The sequence below is a fragment of the Amborella trichopoda genome, chromosome 10 (genome assembly GCF_054954075.1).
Source record: "Amborella trichopoda isolate Santa Cruz 75 chromosome 10, AtrichopodaSantaCruz75HAP2 v2.0, whole genome shotgun sequence".
Classification (NCBI taxonomy): Eukaryota; Viridiplantae; Streptophyta; class Magnoliopsida; order Amborellales; family Amborellaceae; genus Amborella; species Amborella trichopoda.
In genome coordinates, this window is record NC_142345.1 from 11,393,760 (window position 1) to 11,415,021 (window position 21,262).

Below are 21,262 nucleotides of genomic sequence, written 5' to 3' on the forward strand. Positions count from 1 at the left end.
AGTTTCCATCATCTATGGAATCATGTTTCTAACATATTTGGAATCAAGTTTCTGAAGTATATGGATAAGAGATCCATGCTGGTTTGACATCGAGAATTACAATAGCAGAATCGAGTTTTCGACATCACTTGATTCGAGTTTCTGACATATGTGGTACATAGATATGTTGCTGTGTAGAAGCGTCAGTCCATATGTGTTGCTTTATATGTTATTAAATGATTTCAACAGTTTATAGGCATTGCAATCGGTAGTACAGTACTAAGCAATGTTGCAAGGCGAGACGTGGTGCAAGTTCACTTAAGCAAATTCACATAACTATGAGCAAGAAACTATAGCAGCTTATATTAACGCAAATAAAAGAAACATAATAAAGATAACTAAAAAAGCAACACAATCTCATTAAATTCTTTTTAAAATACATGCCTTACAAATAATAATACCCCTTCCTAGTATACATGCTGCCTAATGCTATAATTTGGGACCTTAAAGCATGATATCCACTAGAAAATAAAACATTACTTTTGTGGTTATTATTTACAAGAAACCAATGTTTTATACGATGTAGATGATTCAAAACCCTGACGAAATGAGTTCCATTACTTATAGAATCGTGTATCATTTAACATGGAATCAAGATTTAAACCTTGCTAGAAGCCAGATTTAATCTATTTGGGAGTGTCTACCCACAATTAGGGGGTTCAAGTTTCTCTAAATCTGTTGGATCGAGATTCCGAAATTAAGGAATCGAGGTTCAAAAACTAAAGAATCGAGTTTCCTTGGCTCCAAAAAATATTTTTAAAAGAAATGTTGAATCAAGATTCCGAAATTAAGGAATCGAGTTTCCTTGGTTCCAAAAGTAGGTTTCCACATATGTGAGGAATCGAGATTCCGAAATTAAGGAATTGAGTTTCTAATGTTTCAAAAAACAGGTTTCCACCTAGGTACGGAATCGAGATTCCGAAGTAAAAGAATCAAGTTTCGTTGGTTCAAAAAAACAGTTTCCGTGGAGCACTTAACGGAAACGTGGAAACGGATTTCGGAACTAGAATCACGGGGTCTGAGGAGAGATTTCGGTAACTATGTAAGGCCCTCTCTCTCCCTACCGCACCAACCCATCTCTTCCACTATTTTTCTCCCTATATCTCCCAACCTTGGACTTCATGCATTCTCTATCAAATTCCCAACTTTCGAGGACTCACCTATTTTCTCTATTCCGAGTTCTGCTTTTGTAGGATTGTTTCTCTTAGACCTGCATATTTTCTCATCCTACTCCTTTAGATCTCTACATTATGTTTCCAACTTCAAAGAAATTCTAACCAAACAATCTCAAGCCACCCACACCACCGAAAGTGAACCTTCCCAAAAATCATTAGTTTTAAGATAGTGGGACATATTCACAACCTTCCTATTAGAAAACAGCCTTCCTATTAGAAAGCAAACACTTTGCTACCCATTCCATCACAAATAATCAAATCTCTTTTCGAACCCAATGCTACAATAACTAAAAATTGAACCTAATAACAAATAAAAAGCCATCAGCATCCTGAAAACTGAAATTATAAAAATAAATTTAAAAATCCAAATCAGCCTCTCTTGATTTGCAATCATCCTCCCAGAGTAGGAGAAGTCTTGACTCTGTCGATTCGACATCACCATGGAACACGAATTGATCTTGAACATTGAAGACTGGATATGTTTCATCCACTTGGCAACTCCCACGACAAACACCCAAATACATTTCAAGTGCCAGAATACAAAATATGATTGTCGACTAAGCGCATCAGCCATAAAATTATTTAGGCCAGAAACCTCTTTCTTCCAATCAACTTATACAACATGGTCTACCACGGATACATATTGTCATCTCAAAATTGCCATCCACATCATTTATCCAAAAAAACAGAAAAAATTGCAATCCACATAGTTTGCCTTGATACCCATATCAGCTTCTTCACAAACTGGAGTCAACTGAAGGTGTGATGACATGGAGCTCGTCATAGCTTTTGGGAAAGCATTGTCGGTACTCGATGTGCCACCACCACAGCATCTCCAATGCTGCTCTCTTTTTGAGTAGCAATGGAATCCAACCCATCAAAGAAGAGAATGCAAGGCATAGGCTGGCAGGGTTTGTAATGGATTTCCTGCATATTGGCTACACTCTCTGAAAACCACACCCATCCCTTTAATGTATTGGAATTTGGAAAACAACCTCAGCTCACAAAGCTACACCCCTGTTCGCTCATTCCATCCCACATCCCCTGCGACCGCAGTTGTAGGTTTGCTCTTCCTTGTTCACTAGTTGAGGGGAAAGACTTTTCACCCATGTTTACCCACAAGCAAGTTTCCATGAATGTAAGGTCTGCATAAACATCACACCACTTGGTGCGATGCACTCGCATATAACGCCCTCCCCAAAGTAAAAAGAAAAAGAAAAAACATTTCACAACCTTTTTGGGGGAAAAGATTTTTTGTCCCTGCACATGGGCATTATTGCCACTCACAAGCAAGGTCCGCATACACGGGTGCATTTCATGGTGTGATTTGCCCACATGTGCGGCCCATACACTGCTTAGGTGGGCGCATCATGCATATATGTACGCTTCAGGTGCCTCAAAACTAAGGAACTCGCATACACAGCTACATCCCACCTAGATTGCCAACATCCCAGCCACCCAGCCACTGTCTAGTGCTTTTCAAAACCTTGATTACTAGATACCATTTTATTTTCTTGACTACTCTGATGGAAAAGCATACAACACATTTTGTCTGTTCCATAAGTATAAGCAAATCATGAACACTTACAGTTTAAGTTTTAAAACAGGTGATGCAAGCATATCCAACAAAACTAAATGAAAAGAAACAATAATGGTAATTTCTTACCTCAGATGAAAGTCGTTTCTCGGTTCTCACATTTTAGCTAAAACGACAATTATGGTACTTATAAAAACCAAAGATAGAGTCATGCTCATTAACAGCTATCGTTTTTTGGGCAAAATCTCATAACAGCTATTAATACCACAGTACTACTGGAGGTCTTCCAAAATAATTTATTTCACTCTAGTTGTTCGTCTCAAAGAGGATGTACCTGAATACTAGAATAACTTACTCAAATGATGCCCAGATCCTAGAATGAAAGCTATGTGGGTGCTGTGAACCCCTAAGACTAACAGAAACATGCTACTTCTTTGACAGTTTATAAATATCATGAAAGCGATAAGTAGAAGAAGAAACAAGGCCAGATGAGCCGCAAAATCCCATCAAAGCAAAATAAAAAAGAACCAAGTTTATATATTCCATATACAAAGAAAAATCTGAAAAAATTACCACATCTCTCACATCCAAAGATCCAACCATGAAAATCAATTGCCTAAGCAACAACTGGTTCAGGAGAATTTCTAGATTCCAACCATGATGTGGCTGCAACCTTTGTGGTCAAGAACCAACCAGCCCTATCTGGGGCCTCATGGAAAGGAGCATTTATCTCTCTTAAATGAGACTCAAATACAGTGGCTAGACCACTGTCATTGTACTTATGTTTGCCATGACCAGTATGAATGCCAAGCAATGGGGGAAACTCCTCTCCGCTCTCCAAAGCTCGAGACAAATCATTCATCCAAGCATGCAAGGCAGTGAGAGCAGCCCCAAGAGAGAGACTCCTCACATGTAAAGACCACTGCGTTGGGGATTTCGATTGAATACCCGTATAGATTTCTAGAGAGAGACCCAACTCAAGTAGCTCACAGGCTCGGTCTAACAAGTCAAGGTTCACGCACAAATCAATCAAACAATTACAGTAAGCCTTCCTCGTCTCCTCTCCTAAATTGTAAAAGAGATCACCAACCTCTTGTTTGAGGATACCTTGCTCCAATTCATCTCTCACTATGAGCTTCACAACAGAGCTTAGTTTGGTGTTAGCCCTCTCTAGACAGTCCATCAAAACATCAAGCTCTTTCTTCGGCGTTTGTGACATTACTGATAATAAACAACCGCAAAGCCTATCATCTGGGCTCAAACCCATCTCTAAAACTTTATTAAAAGTCATCACAACATCATTAGTCCTTTTAGCTTTTCCATAACACTGAACTAGAGATGTCAAAACAAAGATATTAGGCTCAAACCCAGCTCCCACCATCTTATTCAACATATTCTCAGCCTCTGAAACTTGCCCACTACATGAGTATATAGTAATCAATGATGAAAAGGTCCAACTATCAGGCTTACAATCCTCTGAATTCTCGAGTTCTTTGAAAATCTCAATCGCTTCGTCAGCACAACCCAAATCAGCACACATTGATAAAACACAGTTATATAAAACCACATCCATTGGAAATCCTTTCTCTCTCATCTCTCTGTAGGCCAATAGCGCATCTTCAGCATAGCGAGCCCTCGAATATCCCCTAATAAGAGCAGAGTAAGTAATTGCACTAGGTACAAAACCTGAGTCATTCATCTCCTTATAAATATTTTTCATTTGCCATGGTCTCCCAGCTCTTCCCATAGCATCCAATAATGTGTTATAGATAACCAAATTACACTTAATTCCTAAAGCCTTCATCTCCTCATAAACATTCAACGCGCCATCAAAATTACCAGTCATCCCGTACATTTTGATAATTGTTGAGAATGTTACAGTGTCTAAACGCCATTTCTCTCTCCTTGATTGATCATACAAAGCCATGGCCTTGTCTACAAAGCCTGCCCGCCAATAAGCATCGATCATGGCTGAATATGTAACAATATCCGGAACACAACCAAGTTGGTCCATTTTCTCAAACCACTCAACCGCTTTATGATGTAAACTACAGAGCCTAGCAAAGCTTATAATGGTGGAGAATGTTATATTATCGAAATTAATCCCTTTTGATACCATTTCATTCAACAATTTATCGGCTTCCTCCCACTCTCTAGCTTTCCTTAAAGCCTTCAAAGTTACATTGTAAAGAACGACCTCCCTCTTGGGTTTAATCCTCTCTTGGAAATACCTAAGAGAGAGAAGTGCAACTTTCCAGTTTTCTATACCGTTAAGAAGCATTACAGCTTCTCTCTCATCTGGGTTTTCACCCAAAGTACTTAAAATCTCATAAATGGAGTTTTCTTGCATTGGGTCAAGGGAGTTCAATGATTCAGAGAGTTTACAGAGATGGGCGTACCTGTTTAACTGCACATTCGATGATTTGGCTCTGTTTGGGTTCACCCAAATTGAGTTCTTTCTCAACTGAGATGGTTTAGGAACTGTGGATTGCGATTTTGCTTGTGGGTCAGGATCGGAGCTTTGAGTTTGAGAAATGGAGTGGAGTTTTGGCGGTTTAGAGTGAGAAGGGAGCCTAAAGGGCAAGAAGGAATTGGTCTTTTGCGGAATTTTTCTAGAGAGAAAAAGAGATTGAAAGAATGGGTGCCCTAGGAAATCAGAGAGAGATTGGGAGTGGAGGTGAGCACTAGCCATGGGAAAAGACATCTCCCTCTCTCCGACTTCTCCGAGTCTCCAGAGAAAATGAAGGCGCATCGGTTTATATCGCGATAAGATTGATAGCTTCATATTGATTTGTATAAGGCCGAGGCCCTAAACAATCAAACTAGGGCACATCGGTTTATATGTGGACAAGATTGATGGGTTCATATTGATTTCTATAAGGCTGAGGCCCTAAATAATCGGGGAGGTTTGGCTATTATATTGTATGTGAATTATATTAGAGGCGTAATACCGTACCTATAAATGGATTGTTAGTAGTATTTAGATGAAATTTTTGTTAGTAGTATTTAGATGAATTTAGGAAATACATTGTTGTTGTTCGGCTATGTCTAGAAGAAATAAAAAAAATACATTACCAACATTTTATTAGCACGTACCTATAAACTATTATTTCTTTTCTTTTTGTCACAAAATTCCACTAAAATGTAGAATTATCATTTCTTTCTTTTTTATCACAAAATTCCACTTATTTCTTTCCTTTTTGTCACAAAATTCCACTAAAATGTAGAATTATCATTTCTTTCTTTTTTATCAAAAAATTCCACTAAAATACTGAATTCAAATCATCATCATACCATTCCAAAAAGATTTCTAATAATAACATTATCGTCATTCTAAAAAGATTTTCTAATAAAAACTTGTACCATTTTCTAACATGACATTGATTTCAACATGATAAGTCATTGAAACAATATGATTGGAATAACATGATTTTTTATGATAAGCCTTATTTTTATTTATTTTTTATAGAAGTCTTTCAAATGTCTCGCTATATAATTTCCAATAAACAATAAATTTATGATACTAAATTCAAAATCTGTAGGATACGAGAGTTTGATCAGTAAACTATAAGGTTTGGTAATTGCAGTATAAAATTTTGAGGTATTAGAGGAGAGTAGGTATGTTATTTCAATTGAGATTTCAGTAATCTCTTATGAGGATTATGTTGTGTGAAATTTTTTATTATGATTGTGTTGTGTAATTTATCATTGATTACTTTTGTTTATTTTTATTATTTTGTTTTTATATGACACTGATGCCTTTATATGAAGGGACGAGCTTAAAAAGGGAGGGATCACATTATGTTGTATGAAATTTTTTATTATGATTGTGTCGTGTAATTTATCATTGATTACTAATTTTTATTTTTTTATTTTTATTTTTATATGACAGCTGATGCCTTCAGATAAGGGGACGAGCTTAAAAAGAGAGGGATCACCTAGATAAGGGGACGAGCTTAAAAAGGAGGGATCACCTAGTTATTATGAAGAGAGAGGGCTTAGAAAAAAAATTTAATCAGGGATAGGGTAGGCAAAAAGGCACGCGAAAGATTTCTCAAAATTACCCGTCACTATCGTAATAGATTTTCACCTATCATCGCGCGTAAATGGATTTCCAGATTTTTGGAGAAATCTCACGTAATCTCTTTCCATTTTCTTACTATTAAGTGTACCCAAATAGTGGAAATGTCATATTTCCTTATAATCTATTATTATATAATAGATTTCCAGGTACCCAAACGGCCCCTCAAAGTAAGGCCAAGGTTTTAAAAAAACGGTCCGTGCCTAGGCAGCCTCAACAAAAAAACCATGCCCCTTGACCTAGGTGGCTTACACGGACGGTTGTACCTAGGTAGGCTTGACGGGCCCAGTGCCACTTGTAAGGAGTTTTTCGATTTTTAAATTAGCCCAAAAGGGCAAAAGGGGTCATTTGAACTCAAGAGGTTCTGGGCTCGGGCGCATACTTAGACGTTCGGTGTTTGGCGCCAGACTGGCTGCCTAGCGTTTTTTTAAACCTTGAGTAATGCACATCGGTTTATATATCGATAATATTTATTTTCTTATCAATAATTATAAAAATTAAATATTAAAGAAGGGTGTGGTTTGTATAAGGTTGCAACCTTAAACAATCCAATTAAGGGGCATTTCTAAAGTTTATCATAAATACCATTTTGATATAAGAAACTATTAGGATGGCTTGAGAATCTATTTTCATCTCTAATTATAAAATTTACAACTCTAGTTTAAATCAAGTAGATATATAAACATATGAAAATCTTGAAAATTGATGGTCCAGATAATGCGTTGTAAGATACACTATTTCGCAGACTCAAATTTTTTTTTTCTCCATATTCATATATCTCGATGTTGAGATAATCAATTAGAGGGTTTTCCAACATCCAAACATACTTTTATGATGGATTTTGAAGTGCACTTTTAATTCTGCATTTTAAGGTTGCAACATTATATAAACCTTTTCTATTAAAGAATAGTGTAGATTGAGTAGATCTATGGGAGGGAAACATAATTGTTCTTAAAGAGAACTTAGGCCCATGGATTAGTAATAGATGGAGAGAGAAGAGAGTAGATAGAAAGTAATGGTTTTAGCTCCATTTTTGATGATGTGGCAAGCCTGACTTGTAAAATCATATACTTTGAGCGAAATGGTTGCAAGTGAAAGTTAAAAGAAAGTTACATTTTATTTAGGGAAGAGAGAAAGAGAGATTTGGAAATATGGTGGAGAAAGAGCTACGGTGTTAGGGCTTAATGTTCGAGGGAGCTTTGACTCATGGCTCACTCCATTGGAGAGAATGAGAAAGGGGGGAGGCTCCTGGCACATTGCATTGGGAATGAGATAACTATTTTTTTATTGGATTATGTGGGAAGAAATGGACCCCAAACTCCCAAAATTTGTTGGCGGTATCGTGACATTAAGGATCACAGTGTGGAGGATTTTCCTGAATAATGAGAACTCAAAGCGTCTCTACATAGACCTCTCCATGGCCATGAAAGGCCTAGTTATAAAGGGATGGAGGAGGTCGTTTTCCAACGTTCGGTTTTCTCCTGAAAACTCTGAGAAACGTGGCTTATAGTCATGGGAGGTGGGTAGTTATCATCTACCCGTTAGATGATGACTCTTCTCTATCTAAAAAAGACCCTTATTTAGTGATAAACATAATATTTATGATAAAGATTAAAGAGAAAAAAAGTAGCATGTATGAGGGCCTCATGGCCACCCATACATACCAACATCTCCCACTTGCCCATGAGGGCCAGGTATATTGATATAAGACCACTTAATGAGCATATCCTTGTCATGAGGCTTGTCACACTAGTGAAGGTTATACATCTCATAACAAAAAATATCCAAAGTCATGTCATAGGGTTTTTCACGCTCATGCGATTTTTCCTCTCATGATCAAGATATCAAAAGAAATATCCCATTTGGGAGTTCCTGGCTTACATATTTTTAAGTCTCATTAAAGCTATATGCTTTGATAATATTTCTGCACTCAATCCTTTTGCTAAAGGGTCTGCAATCATATCTGAAGATGACAAATAACTTGCAGTTATTTCATTCTTTTCAATAATATCATAAATATAATGATAATCAATTTCAATATGCTTACCCTTGGAACTATAAACTCCATTTCTAATTGATGAGATAGCAGCCTGATTATCACAAAAAAATTTAACAGGTCTGTCGGCTATATCCAACTTCAAAACATTTATGAAGCATTTAATCCAGATGGCATAAGTTGTAGCAATGCTACAAGCAATATACTCGGCTTCGATAATATACCGAGTTATACAATCTTGTTTCTTGCTAGACCAAGAAACACAACCACCTCCAAAGATGAATATAAATCCTGAGATTGATTTTCTATCATTTGGGTCTCCTGCAAAGTCAGCATTAGAGTACACAGTAATCTCTAAGTTATCAGCCTGGAAGCACAACTTGCAAATTTTAATTTTCTAAATATATTTGAGTATCTTTTTTACGGCTTTCCAATGAGCCATCCCAGGATTACTCTGAAATCTACCTACAAGACCACATGCATTACTCAAATCAGGTCTTGTACACAACATGACATAATTTATGCATCCTACAGCTTGAGCATATGGAATTCTTTCCATTTCAGATTTGTCACTATCATTTAATGGACACATTTTTTTTGACAATTTTAAGCCTTTACAAACATGTGTATCTATGAGCTTGCAATTTTCCATCTTAAATCTTTTTAAAACACTTTTTAAATAATTTTCTTGAGATAAACATAAAAGTCTTGAACTTCTATCTCTTGTTATCTTAATGCCCACTACATATGAAGCTTTTCTCATATCTTTCATCTCAAAATGGGAACTTAGCCATGATTTGGTATAGTTAATCATGCCAATATCATTACCGACTAGCAAAATATCATCCACATATAGTAATAATATAACAAAATTTCTCCCATTATTTCAGACATATACACAATAGTCTAACCTATTGGCTATACAACCAATTTTAGTGCTTGCATTATGAAAAGTAAAGTACCATTGTCTAGACTGTTTTAGACCATATAAACATTTCTTAAGTTTGTATATTTTGTCTTCTTGCCCTTTAATTATATATCCTTCTGGTTGTTTCATATATATATCTTCCTTTAATTCTTCATTTAAGAAAGCTGTTTTGACATCCATTTGAAATAATTCTAGATCATAATATGTAATTAATGCTAGGATGATCCTAAGAGATAAAAATTTTACTACAGGAGAATAAGTCTCTACATAATCTACACCCTCTTTTTGGGTAAATCCTTTAGCTATCAACCTAGCTTTATATTTATCAATAGATCCATTTGCATTCAGCTTTTTTTTTAGGACCCATTTGCAACCGATGGCTTTTCTATCTTTAGGGATGTCAACCAACTCCCAAACTTGATTTCTTTTAATAGAATCAAGTTCATCATTCATAGCTTGAGTCCACTCAATTGAGTCATATGAGCTAATAGTTTCACTGTAGCTTTGAGGTTCATCTATTGTATCATCACTCATTGAAGAATAATTATCTTTATTCATAAATACATAAAATTATTCTAAAATCGTAGGTGGGGCTCTAATTCTTTTAGGCATGTCTGATATACTTGATTCAATTGAATCATTCTCATCAAATGTAGAGGGAGTCTGAGAGATAGAGTCTTCCAGATTATCTTTATCAATTTCATGTAAGTCAACATGCTTATTTAAAATAATTTCATCGTTTATATTTTCTAAGAAATGAGTATCACGACTCTCTACTAATGATCTAGTATCATGGTTATAGAATTTATACCCATTAGAATTTTCTGAATAGCATATAAAATAACATTTTATAGTTTTACTTTGTAATTTATCTCTATTTTTTGGTGGTATAAGCACATGTGCCCAAGAGCCCCAAACTTTCAAGATAGTAAAGTCAGGTTTTCTATCTGTCTATAATTCATATGGGGTCAAGTCTATAGATTTAGTTAGGACACGATTAATAATATACATTGCAGTGTTGAGAGCCTCACCCAAAAAATGAGGTGATAAATTTGAATGGCTCCCAATCCTATCTATAATTCATATGGGGTCAAGTCTATAGATTTAGTTGGGACAAGATTAATAATATACATTGCAGTGTTGAGAGCCTCACCCAAAAAATGAAGTGATAAATTTGAATGGCTCACAATGGACCTAATCATGTCCATTAGAGTTCTATTTCTCTTTTCAGCTACATCATTTTAGTTGTTTGGTGAATTATACCATGCTCCTTATAAAATTTGGTAAATAAGGGAGAGCAATATTCACCTCCCCTATCTGTTCAAAGAATTTTAATATGTTTACCTAACTAATTATCCACCTCAGCTTTATATTCTTTAAATGTTTCTAATGCATCTGATTTTTTACTAATTAGGTATACATACCTATAACGTGAAAATCATCTATAAATGTTATGAAATATTTCATACCTCTTTATGTTTTTACATTTAATGGGCCGCATATATCACAGTGAATAATACTAAGTAGTTCACTAGACCTTTTCCCTTTAGAGAAATACTTCTTAGTTAATTTACCAGAAATACATGACTCGTATATTTTGAACACAATTTCTCCTAAATTGGAGAGCAAGCCTCTTTTAACCATTTGATTCATTCTGTCTTTATTTATATATCCTAATCTTAAGTGTCATAAATATGGATCATCCATGCACACAAAAGCATCAAAAGAAGCATCAAAATAATCAGAAAATGATGAACTTTCATTAATATTCAGTTGGTACAGATCGTCAACTTTAGTATGCTTCCCAATGGTGACCCGACCAGACCTGATTCTTATTTCATAACCCTTGTAGTCTAGCATAGGAACAGAAATCAAATTGCGCCTCATATTCGGTGCATACAAAGTATCAATCAATATGAGATTTGTTCCTCCTGATAAACACAGCTTGAAAGTACCGACACCAAGTACATCACAATAGATGTCATTTCCCATATAAATTTGTTGGTTACCGGTTGCAATCTCCTTCAATTCTGTGAATCCGTCATTAATCCTCGAGACATGTCGAGTGGAAGCTGAGTCGACCCACCAATTTCTCAGGTCATGGTCGACAACTATTGATTCTAGGATTACGCATATCAAATTCTTTCTTTTATTTTGATTATTTCAAACAGGTTGTTATTTTGGTTCCTATTTTTGTTTTTCAGCTTAGGAAAATTAAACTCGATGTGTCCAATTTCCTTATAATAAAAACAGATCTTCTCAACCTTATTCTTTTATACCTATTATTATTTTTATTATTGTAGGGTTTCTTGGGGATCTAAGAAGATGAATTTTGGGCAAAGTGTAACTCATGTGACTTCTTCGTCATTCTTCTCTCATCTTCAATACTGAGATGCATGGGAAGATTTAACATGGTTATCCCTTGTGCAGAATAGTTCAATGCAATTACAACAGGCTCCCAAGATAGAGGGAGACTGTTAAGGACAATGGACATTTGCATGCGGTTGGTGACTGGATTCCCGGTTGCAGTAAGGTCCTTTGCGAGACACTGTCATTTTATTGACATGCTCGGTCACTGAGTCTGATTCTTTCATTCTGTAAGAATTGTCTTTTTCTATCAACAATTGCATATGGGTCTCAAACGTGGTCCCATACTTTTCAGATATGGCACCTATCATACTTTGAGTTGTGGTGTGATCCTCAAATACTCTAATTAAATCATCTTCCATAAAGCTTAACATAGTAGTCCTAGCTACTTTATCATTTTCTAACCACTTGTCAAGTTGCTTTCTAGCTTAACCATTGGCATTAGGCTCTAAAACTGGTGGTTATGTATCTAAGACATAATCAATCCTATCTTGGAAGAGAATATATCTATTTTTTTTTTTCCACATAAAAAAATTGGTTCCATTGAGTTTTTCAAGTTTTGACAGTTCTGACATGACTAGCCTAGATGCCATTTTAAATTTTTAGATAATGCTTAAAAGTTCAAAAAAATTTCTATTGTGTTTAAGAACAGGGTTATCTGCTAGTCAAATCAATATATTGCTGACCTTGTATGGGCAGTGACTTCAATGAAGAATTCTCTCAAAAGATTTATGTCACACTATTGTGATGCAAGAAAATCAAAAGGTAAGCCATCAATCTACTTTGTGTAATTCTTGCGTAAGACTAATTTTTATAAATATATGTTTTAGCTCTAAAGAGAGTCTACAATGATATTTTATATTTTTCAACAAAAATATGGCATAGCATAAATCACAAAAATGAATTCACAAAATCAAGATCATGAGATTTTCTTACTTAAAAAAAAGAGACCAAAGCATAGAATAATTATGTAATGCAATGATAGTTATTATGCAAATAAAATATGTAGAAAATCCCTAAATTATAAGCCACAAAAAAAATGCATGCAATTGATATGTTGACCTTTACTTGAATAGTTGTTGTGTGCATAATAATTTTCAATAATCCAATAAAAATATGCACTAATTTTCAGCAACAAAATGTGGAAGAAAAAAAAAAGATGCAAGCCAACTGCTTTTCAACAGTTCATGGTCAATAAAGAGTATATAACAGTACGGAAATTTAGATTCTCACTACCCAAGAAAAGCAAGCATGTGTGCTTAGCTGCCACGCACAAAGTATAAGAATTTTGGGCAGTCTTTACAAACTTTTTATTATTATTATTTTTTTTAGTTACTAATTTTTTACAGTAGTTATGTGTCTCTTTGTCGCTCTCTCTAAAATTACAACAACAATTTTGTGTCTCTCTCTAAAAATATCAAGAGTTTTAACTCTCTAAAACTCCAGCAATAGCTCTATCTTTCTCTCTACAATAAAAGACGAAAGATCTCTTGATATTGAGCAACAGTATGATGTCAAAAACAACATCGAAATTCTGCACTGCTGATTGGATAAATTTTTCTATGATGATGCTCATTCGTTCAACACTTCTGCACTGCTGATGGCTACTGACTAACTTTTAGTTGCATTCTGCTTTTTACATCTTGGAGTGAGTTTCACAAAAATTCTTGAATTTGTGAGGTTGCAAGATGGAGGTATTCAAAATCAAACAACTAAGTTCTCTTGAAATTTCAGTGAATTTTACTGATATTCACTGAATTGGAGAGAAAGAGTAAATAATGAAGGCAAGACAAAAAATGCGGTTTCAACAACCGAACCCAAAAAATGGGGAAATAGGAAATTTTTTTTTTTTTAATCTTTATATAGAGAGAAGATAATAGAGTTTTGGATTGGTTCAAAGTTTTTCTTTCTCCTTTCGATACTGATAATTTCTTAAAAGCGATAAGCAGAGAATATTTGAGAGACAAAATAGGATAAGGAAAAAATATCTTAAAAGGGATAAGCAGATAATATCTTTAAAAAATGGATAAGTAGAGAATATCTCAGAGAGCGGAGAATATCTTAAAGAGAATAATGTTTCTTTAAGAAATGTGTTCACCTATTGGGTTTAAAAAAAAAAACTCAATAGAAGAAAGGATCACGAAAGAGAAAAGGAGAATGGAGTTCAAAAAAAAATTCAAACTACTAAATTTAAGGTTAGAAAAAATTTACAGCAAGATATACGTGAATGACAGAGTACAATATCAAAGTTACTGTAAATTAACATCAATAAAACGAAAAATAGTACCTGGGACTGTAGGTTATGCGCCCACCATGCTTCCACAATGTAGCTCTGATACCAATGTTGGATTATATGGGAAGAGATGGACCCCCAAACTCCCAGGATTTGTTGGAGGTATCGTGAGACTGATGATCGCAGAGTGGAGGACTTTCTTGAACAATGATAACTCAATGTGTCTCTGTATATGCCTCTCCATAGCCATGAAAGGCCTAGTTATAAAAGGATGGAGGAGACTGTTCTCTAACGTTCGACTTTCTCCTGAAAACTCTAAGAAACGTGACCCATAATCCTGGGAGGTGGGTAGTTATCATCTACCCATTAGATGATGACTCTTCTCTCTCTAAAAAATGCCCTTATTTAGTGGTAAACATAATATTTATGATAAATATTAAAGTGAGAAAAAATAGCATGTATGAGGGCCCCATGGCCACCCATACTTATCAACATTTTTTACCTAGCTTGATAGCATGGCCATTTTCTTAAGATCATTTTTTATATTATAATATATTATATTAGTAAGCGGCATTGTACCCTATTATTAAGTTGTATTTAAAGAGAAGACACCTAGTAGAAGAATAAAAAGGGACCCCATATCTAGAGAAGATGCAGGGAAGGTGCCTTATGAATAACAATTTAGTTATGCCGTATAGGGTATTTTCTACATTTTAAATGATGCAAATCCCATATTTTTTAATAGAGTTAGGGCTGGCAACCGGCCCGGCCTTGGTAAGGGCTGCCCTGGCCCTATTTCTCTAAGGGCTATAACAGGTTTGGTTGGGCTCGAACTGGGCCATAGAGGCCCTGGCCCTTTTAAGGCCAAGCTAGGCAGGTCGGGTCAACCCTGCCTTGGCCGTGGTCCAAGCCCGTCCCCCCATCCACATTTTGTTGTTGAGGCCCTAGTATTTTAGGGTCGAGCTGGGCCGAGCCACCCGTGCATTGCCACAACTAGATAGAGTCTATTTACGATAGGAAGACAACTAAGTTTTAAATATGGAAAAGTGTAGCAAGCATCAGGAGACATTTCAATAGGTGCATTTTCCACAAGATGAATATAAAAAAGATAAAGAGATTTCTCACATGAGCTTGGTTTGTAATATCTGTCTCAGCCATATCCGTCAGATCCACATACGCACTGTAGAAATCGCCCCTCCTTGAAAACCACCAATTATAATAAAAAAAAAAGAAAAAAGAAGAAGAAAGTGAAACCCCATCAAGCAGATTGGAGCCATTCTTATAGATCCAGTCACAAATCTAATCCATGCAACCCTCAAGCAAGGTGGAGTCATTCTCATAGATCTAATCACAAATGGACGAATAAGATCTAAAGTCCTTATGAGTTATTTTAGTTCATCAAGCTTAACAAGGTCGTTCTCCCTCTCTCTCATTGTTTTTTGTGCAAAGCAATCGCATCCATGAAGGTCAAGTTGTACTCTCTACTACTATCATTTTTCTCTCTCCTTTTTAGTTGACACTATCTCTCCACAACAAAACAGTTGCCTCTAAAATCTCATAGTATTAAAACATTTGTTTTGGTAGGCATGTGCCTCCTTTTAAACCCACCTATTCATCCTTGCTAGATGTTTTAAATCTTTTTAAAGAAAAAAGGGGGAGTGTTAGGCCTTGGTGGTCCATTGTGTTCCTCAACTATTTAGAAGGTAGTTCTTGGAAAAGTCCTAATCTTTTCAGCTTCTGACAGTTACAGTAAATGAAAATAATTATACTTTTTAGGCTTCTTTTGTGAAAAAAATGTAGTTCATGGAAAATGTCTCTTAGGGCATGTTTGGTTTGCATGAAAGTATTTCCCAATAAATATTTTCACGTGAAAAAATTCACTCATGTGATCAGATATGAGAATATTTTTAAACTAATTAGCTGGCAATTGATGTGAAAATATGAATTGGGACTAATTAGCATGAAAATATTCTCACATAACCATATAAGGGGATTATTTCACGTGACATGAAACAAATATCCCTTTAGGCTATATAGATGGAATTTATATAAACCACATGAAAATTTAGTTAAATGGGGAATCCAAAATTCTTAGATAATAGCCTATGTGATGGGATATGTGGAAAACAATATTAGTGTTAGTTTGAGTAATTTTGGGAGTGGTCGAGAGGTATGGGTTTTTTCTAGAAGAAATTTGTCATCATACTAAAATATTAGTTAATACATGAACTTCTTTCACTCTAAAAAGGTAACTAGTTCATTTTTTGGACTTTTCTTCTTCTGTGAAAGTGTTTTTGGATGTTTTGGCCCTTATGGAACATGAAATCACAATACGCTCAATATAAAGATTGTCGAAAAATCACGTTATGAGTTTAGTTTTTAAATTCTTAATGAACTATAGCCGAAATTCGAGTGCACTAAGAATGCCATGCTACACATAGCCACTCTTTCTACTTTCATGTAATTTCTTTCTAAGTTGATTTCATAAGAGATTAAGATTAAGTCTCTTAGTAATGCTTCAAGGGAGAAACAACTTTTCTTGCAACTCAAAATTTGGAATACAAAGACCTTTATATATCCCGCAAGGATATGTCCTATGTTAGATGCAATTATTGTAAGGAATTTAGGCATATGAAATTCACATGCCCAAAGAAAAAATAAGAAACCCGTTGTTACAGTTGTAGAGTCAAGCCAGTCCTCAGAGAGATGCATTCCTAGTCAATTCGCTATTAGTGCTACTTCGTCATCAGCCACTCTAACAATGGAACAACAACAATCATTGTTGCCACAATCCCAAGTATCCAACATATATATGCTTCTGCTTTTTTAGGTTAAACAATTTCAGCTTTTGGGTTAATGGACAATGTTGCCTCCCATCATATGATAACCAATGAGTCTATTCTTGTTGAATGTAAATTATTTTTTGATAATATTCATATTGTTGATGGTGCCACTATAGAATTTCAATTACTACAACGTCTAATCCCTTTGGTAAATTGAGTGTTTCTATTGTTTACCATGTTCCCTCCATCACTATGAATTTGTTTTCTGTTTGTCAAATTATCCGTTCCAATTGTAATGCGGTTTTCTCTTCTTTTGGATGTTACGTGCAGGATCGGCAATCAAAGAAGTTGATTGGAACTCGACATGAAGTTGGTAACCTCTACTTCTTGGACCATCTTTATTTGAGGATTTCTATCGAAACCTCTGACTATGCTGCAATAGTTGATAAGTGCTTCTACTGAAACCTCTGACTATGCTGCAGTAGTTGATAAATTCTTAGACTGACACTTTCTGAGTATGCTTTAATTGTTGATAAATGATCTTTGTGGCATCAACACTTGGGTTATGTTTCCAGTTTTTTATTTTTGTTTTCTCGTGATGTTATAGATTTTATTCCTTTTAAATTTCTACCTACTGCCGCAGGCCTTGTAAATACTTCAAAATGCATAAATTGCCATTCAATCGTAGTAGTTCTATTTTTATCTCTATGTGTGATCTCGTGCATATTGATATTTAGGGACCAGATCCTCTTGTATCAAAGGGGTATTGTGCTCTGATACCATTTGTTGTTCGGGCAGAAACTTTAAACCCGATGAGATAATATCTTTGACAAATAAAGTACAAGAAATAAAACAATAGAATACACATCACAAGAACATAAAGATTTACGTGGTTTACTCAAGAGGGGTACATCCACGGGCACGACAAACATAAATCCACTATACCAATGAAAGTTACATCAAAGATTTTGGAACAAACATTGGCAAAAAACACAAGTCGAGCAAACCATTTTAAACCTGCTCTCTCAAACAACACCATGTCAATTGTCCAATCTTTATTCCATAAGTAGACCACTGTCTAAGAAGAGAACAACTTTGAGAGTAAACGAGACTTTATCTCATTAAAAGGGAAACACCCAAAAAATCTCCACGGGAACCGCTTCTTTACGAAAAACAAACAAGTCTCTCAATCTTTGGAAGTTTAAACGAGGCACCATCACAATGTTTCTGTCCAAATGAAGCTTTCTTCTCTCCAAGACGAAATTGCATTTTATGCACATGAGGCTCTTGCTCCCTCTCTCTCCAGAGGAACGACCATTCTCATATGGTGACCCAAATCAGGCACCATTTGTTGTGCTCTGATACCATTTGTTGTGCGCAGAAGCTCTAAATCCAACGAATTGATTTTTGACAAATAAAGTACGAGAAAAAGAATCAACAAAAAACAAGCAACAAAAATAAAATAGGAAATAAATAACAGAAAAAAAAAACACCAGGATTTACATTGTTCGTCATAATTGGGACTACATCTACAGGTGCAGACAATCGATGTTTTTCACTAAATCAAAGAAAAAAAATTACAAAACAAGTTACTTGAGAGAACTAGAGACTCAATCTCCCACAAAGCCTTAGTCTCTATAATTTTCTCTCTGCAAAAACCCTAAAAATTTCCCTTTATTTTTTCTCTATGCACTTTCTCTCTCTACAAATATCTCAATAAGAGAGGACAAATCTAAAAGTGCAACCACGTATGACCTACTTTTTCTACACATGTTTTCTCTCTCTAGAAAAACATCTTTATATAGAGAAAATAAATCCCCAAAGACAAGTACGTCAAACCAATATCAACTTTCCTAACTTTATAAAAAAAATGACTTTTATCCCTATCCATGTGGACTCAATACCTCATCCTAATCTAAGTAAGATTTATCTATAAACTTAGGTAATAAACAATAGGCTCTACCGAAATAAATAAGAAACCTCGAGAGATCACATAAGGGAAAAATCTTTATACCCTTATCTCTTGCCAATTTAGAGATATCCAAAAAATATTTGTTTCCTAAAATTTAGGATTCACATCCCAACAATTATATGGAAACCTAACCAAAACAGATCTTGGAATACAAGACAAATCAACAAATCTCCACCTTGGCTTGAATTCCAATGGATATTCCCATCGACCACCTTCTCCACGCGCACCTCACCAGGCACTCACTTGAGCAGGACATTAGTCAAGTCCAAGCATAGCTTGAACTTCTGTAATGGAATCGGCTTTGTCAATATATCTACAACATTATTCTTAGTGTCAATCTTTAGCAACAAGATATCATCTTCAACTATGATCTCACGAATAAAATGTTATTTGACATCAATATGCTTCGTCCTTGCATGATACACCTGGTTCTTCGCCAAATATATTACACTATGACTGTCACAATAAATAACAGTCTCATCCTGTCGTAAACCTAAATCACTTACAAGTCCTCTAAGCCAAGTTACTTATTTTACTACCTCAGTAACAGCCATGCATTCTGCTTCAGTCTAGACAAGGCAACTACAATTTCTATCACCGACCTCCAACTGATTAGAGCTTCTGCAAGTGTAAACACATAACCTGTAGTAGATCTCCTACAGTCTAAATTACCTGCAAAGTTTGCATTAACATAACTAACAACCTTGTCACCAAACTTGCTATCTCTATCAATCATCAGACTCACATCTGATGTACCATTTAGGTAACGCATAATCCATTTTATCGGATGTCAATGCTCCTTTCTTGGATTAGCCATATACTTGCTAACAACACTAACGACATGAGAAATATTTGGACGAGTGCAAACTATTGCATACATAAGATTTCCAACTGCCCTCGCATAGTGGACAATCTTAATCAATCCAATAAGGGGGTCATGGTGTTTTGTCATTTTTATTGATGATCATACTAGATAGACTTGGATTTTTTATTTATTTATTTTTTTATTTTTATGAATAACCGCAATGAGTTATATGACATCTTTATCAATTTTAGTCTAGTTTTCTACCAAAATTAAAGCCTTACCACCTTATTATAGTGAGTATATTAGTGGGACCTTTAAAAAGTTTCTTTAAGAAAAAAATATCCAAAATAAACAATCTTGTCCTTATAAAGCTGAGCAAAATGGTGTTGCTGAGCGCAAAAACTCACATATTAGAATATGCACGAGCTCTTCTCATGTCAACCTTGGTTTCAAAGACTTTTTGGGTCAAATCTATTTGCGTATCATTTTATTGAATTAACATTACACTTTCTATTATTTTGTCTTGATATTCCCCTTTTGAGAAATTATTTAGTAAACCCCCAGATTACTCTGTTATCTGTGTCTTTGGTTATACATGCTTTGTTCTGTTATCAACATTTGAATGGGATAAACTTTTAGCCAAAATAGTCAAATGTTGCTCTTTGGGTTATCTTGATTACCAAAAGGGATGTAGGCGTTATGATCTTGAAAGAAACTTTATGTGTGCCGACGTGGTATTTTTTTAGTACATTCATTTTCATTCCCCTCCATCTGTTGTTGATTTTTCTTCCACTTCTTTTCTTGCTCCTTTTTCTAATGATTGTTCTCCAGTTCTCTAATATCACCTCTTGTGGATGGTCAAATGGTAAAATACTCAACTATTGTTGATGAACCAATTCAAGAACATGCACCTGCTGCTCTTGTGCAAATGCCTTAAGTATGTAGCAGTACTCGTCTTTGTTTTACCTTCTCATTTCATTGATTATGAAACCTTTTTATCTCAACATTAGGCTTTTGTAACTTATGTTTATTCTTTCTCTAAGCTGCAAACTAATAGCGAAGTTACAAAACAACCTGAATAGCAACATGCAATAGAAGAATTGGTTACTTGGGACCTTTTTCCTCTTCCCAAAAGGAAGCATGGCATTAGTTGTCGATGGGTGTACAAGATTAAAACTAAAGTTGATAGAAGTATTGAGCATTATAAAGTACAACTTATGGGCAAAGGTTGTAATCAACACTTCGGAATTGATTTTCTTGAAACTTTTACTCTTACATTACTACAACTCACACCCTGATTTCTAGGGCTATCATTCAATAATGGCAACTTGATGTCAAAAGTGCAT

The 21,262-nt window shown here is 35.2% G+C and overlaps 2 protein-coding genes across 3 annotated transcripts in view; both read right to left on the minus strand.

Annotated features, from left to right (window-relative positions):
- The window catches only part of LOC18446103 (beta-1,2-N-acetylglucosaminyltransferase II), a 41,928-nt gene that overhangs the window by 4,361 nt on the left and 16,305 nt on the right, over positions 1 to 21,262 (minus strand). The window contains exon 4 of one of the 2 annotated variants that reach the window (XR_016042837.1): positions 18,168 to 18,525. The exons of the other annotated variant lie outside the window; for it this stretch is intronic. The gene's annotated coding sequence lies outside the window, so the exon portion shown is untranslated. Of the gene's footprint in view, positions 1 to 18,167; positions 18,526 to 21,262 lie in introns of those variants that run through there. 2 annotated transcript variants of the gene reach the window in all.
- Positions 3,271 to 5,484, minus strand: SVR7 (pentatricopeptide (PPR) repeat-containing protein). Its single transcript, XM_006856207.4, has one exon. The coding sequence runs from the start codon at positions 5,453 to 5,455 to the stop codon at positions 3,368 to 3,370; it is 2,088 nt and encodes a 695-aa protein (XP_006856269.3). The 5' UTR covers positions 5,456 to 5,484; the 3' UTR covers positions 3,271 to 3,367.

Bases quoted from the DNA above. Each gene is read 5' to 3' on its own strand.
- SVR7 (XM_006856207.4), bottom strand. From the start codon at position 5,455: ATGTCTTTTCCCATGGCTAGTGCTCACCTCCACTCCCAATCTCTCTCT.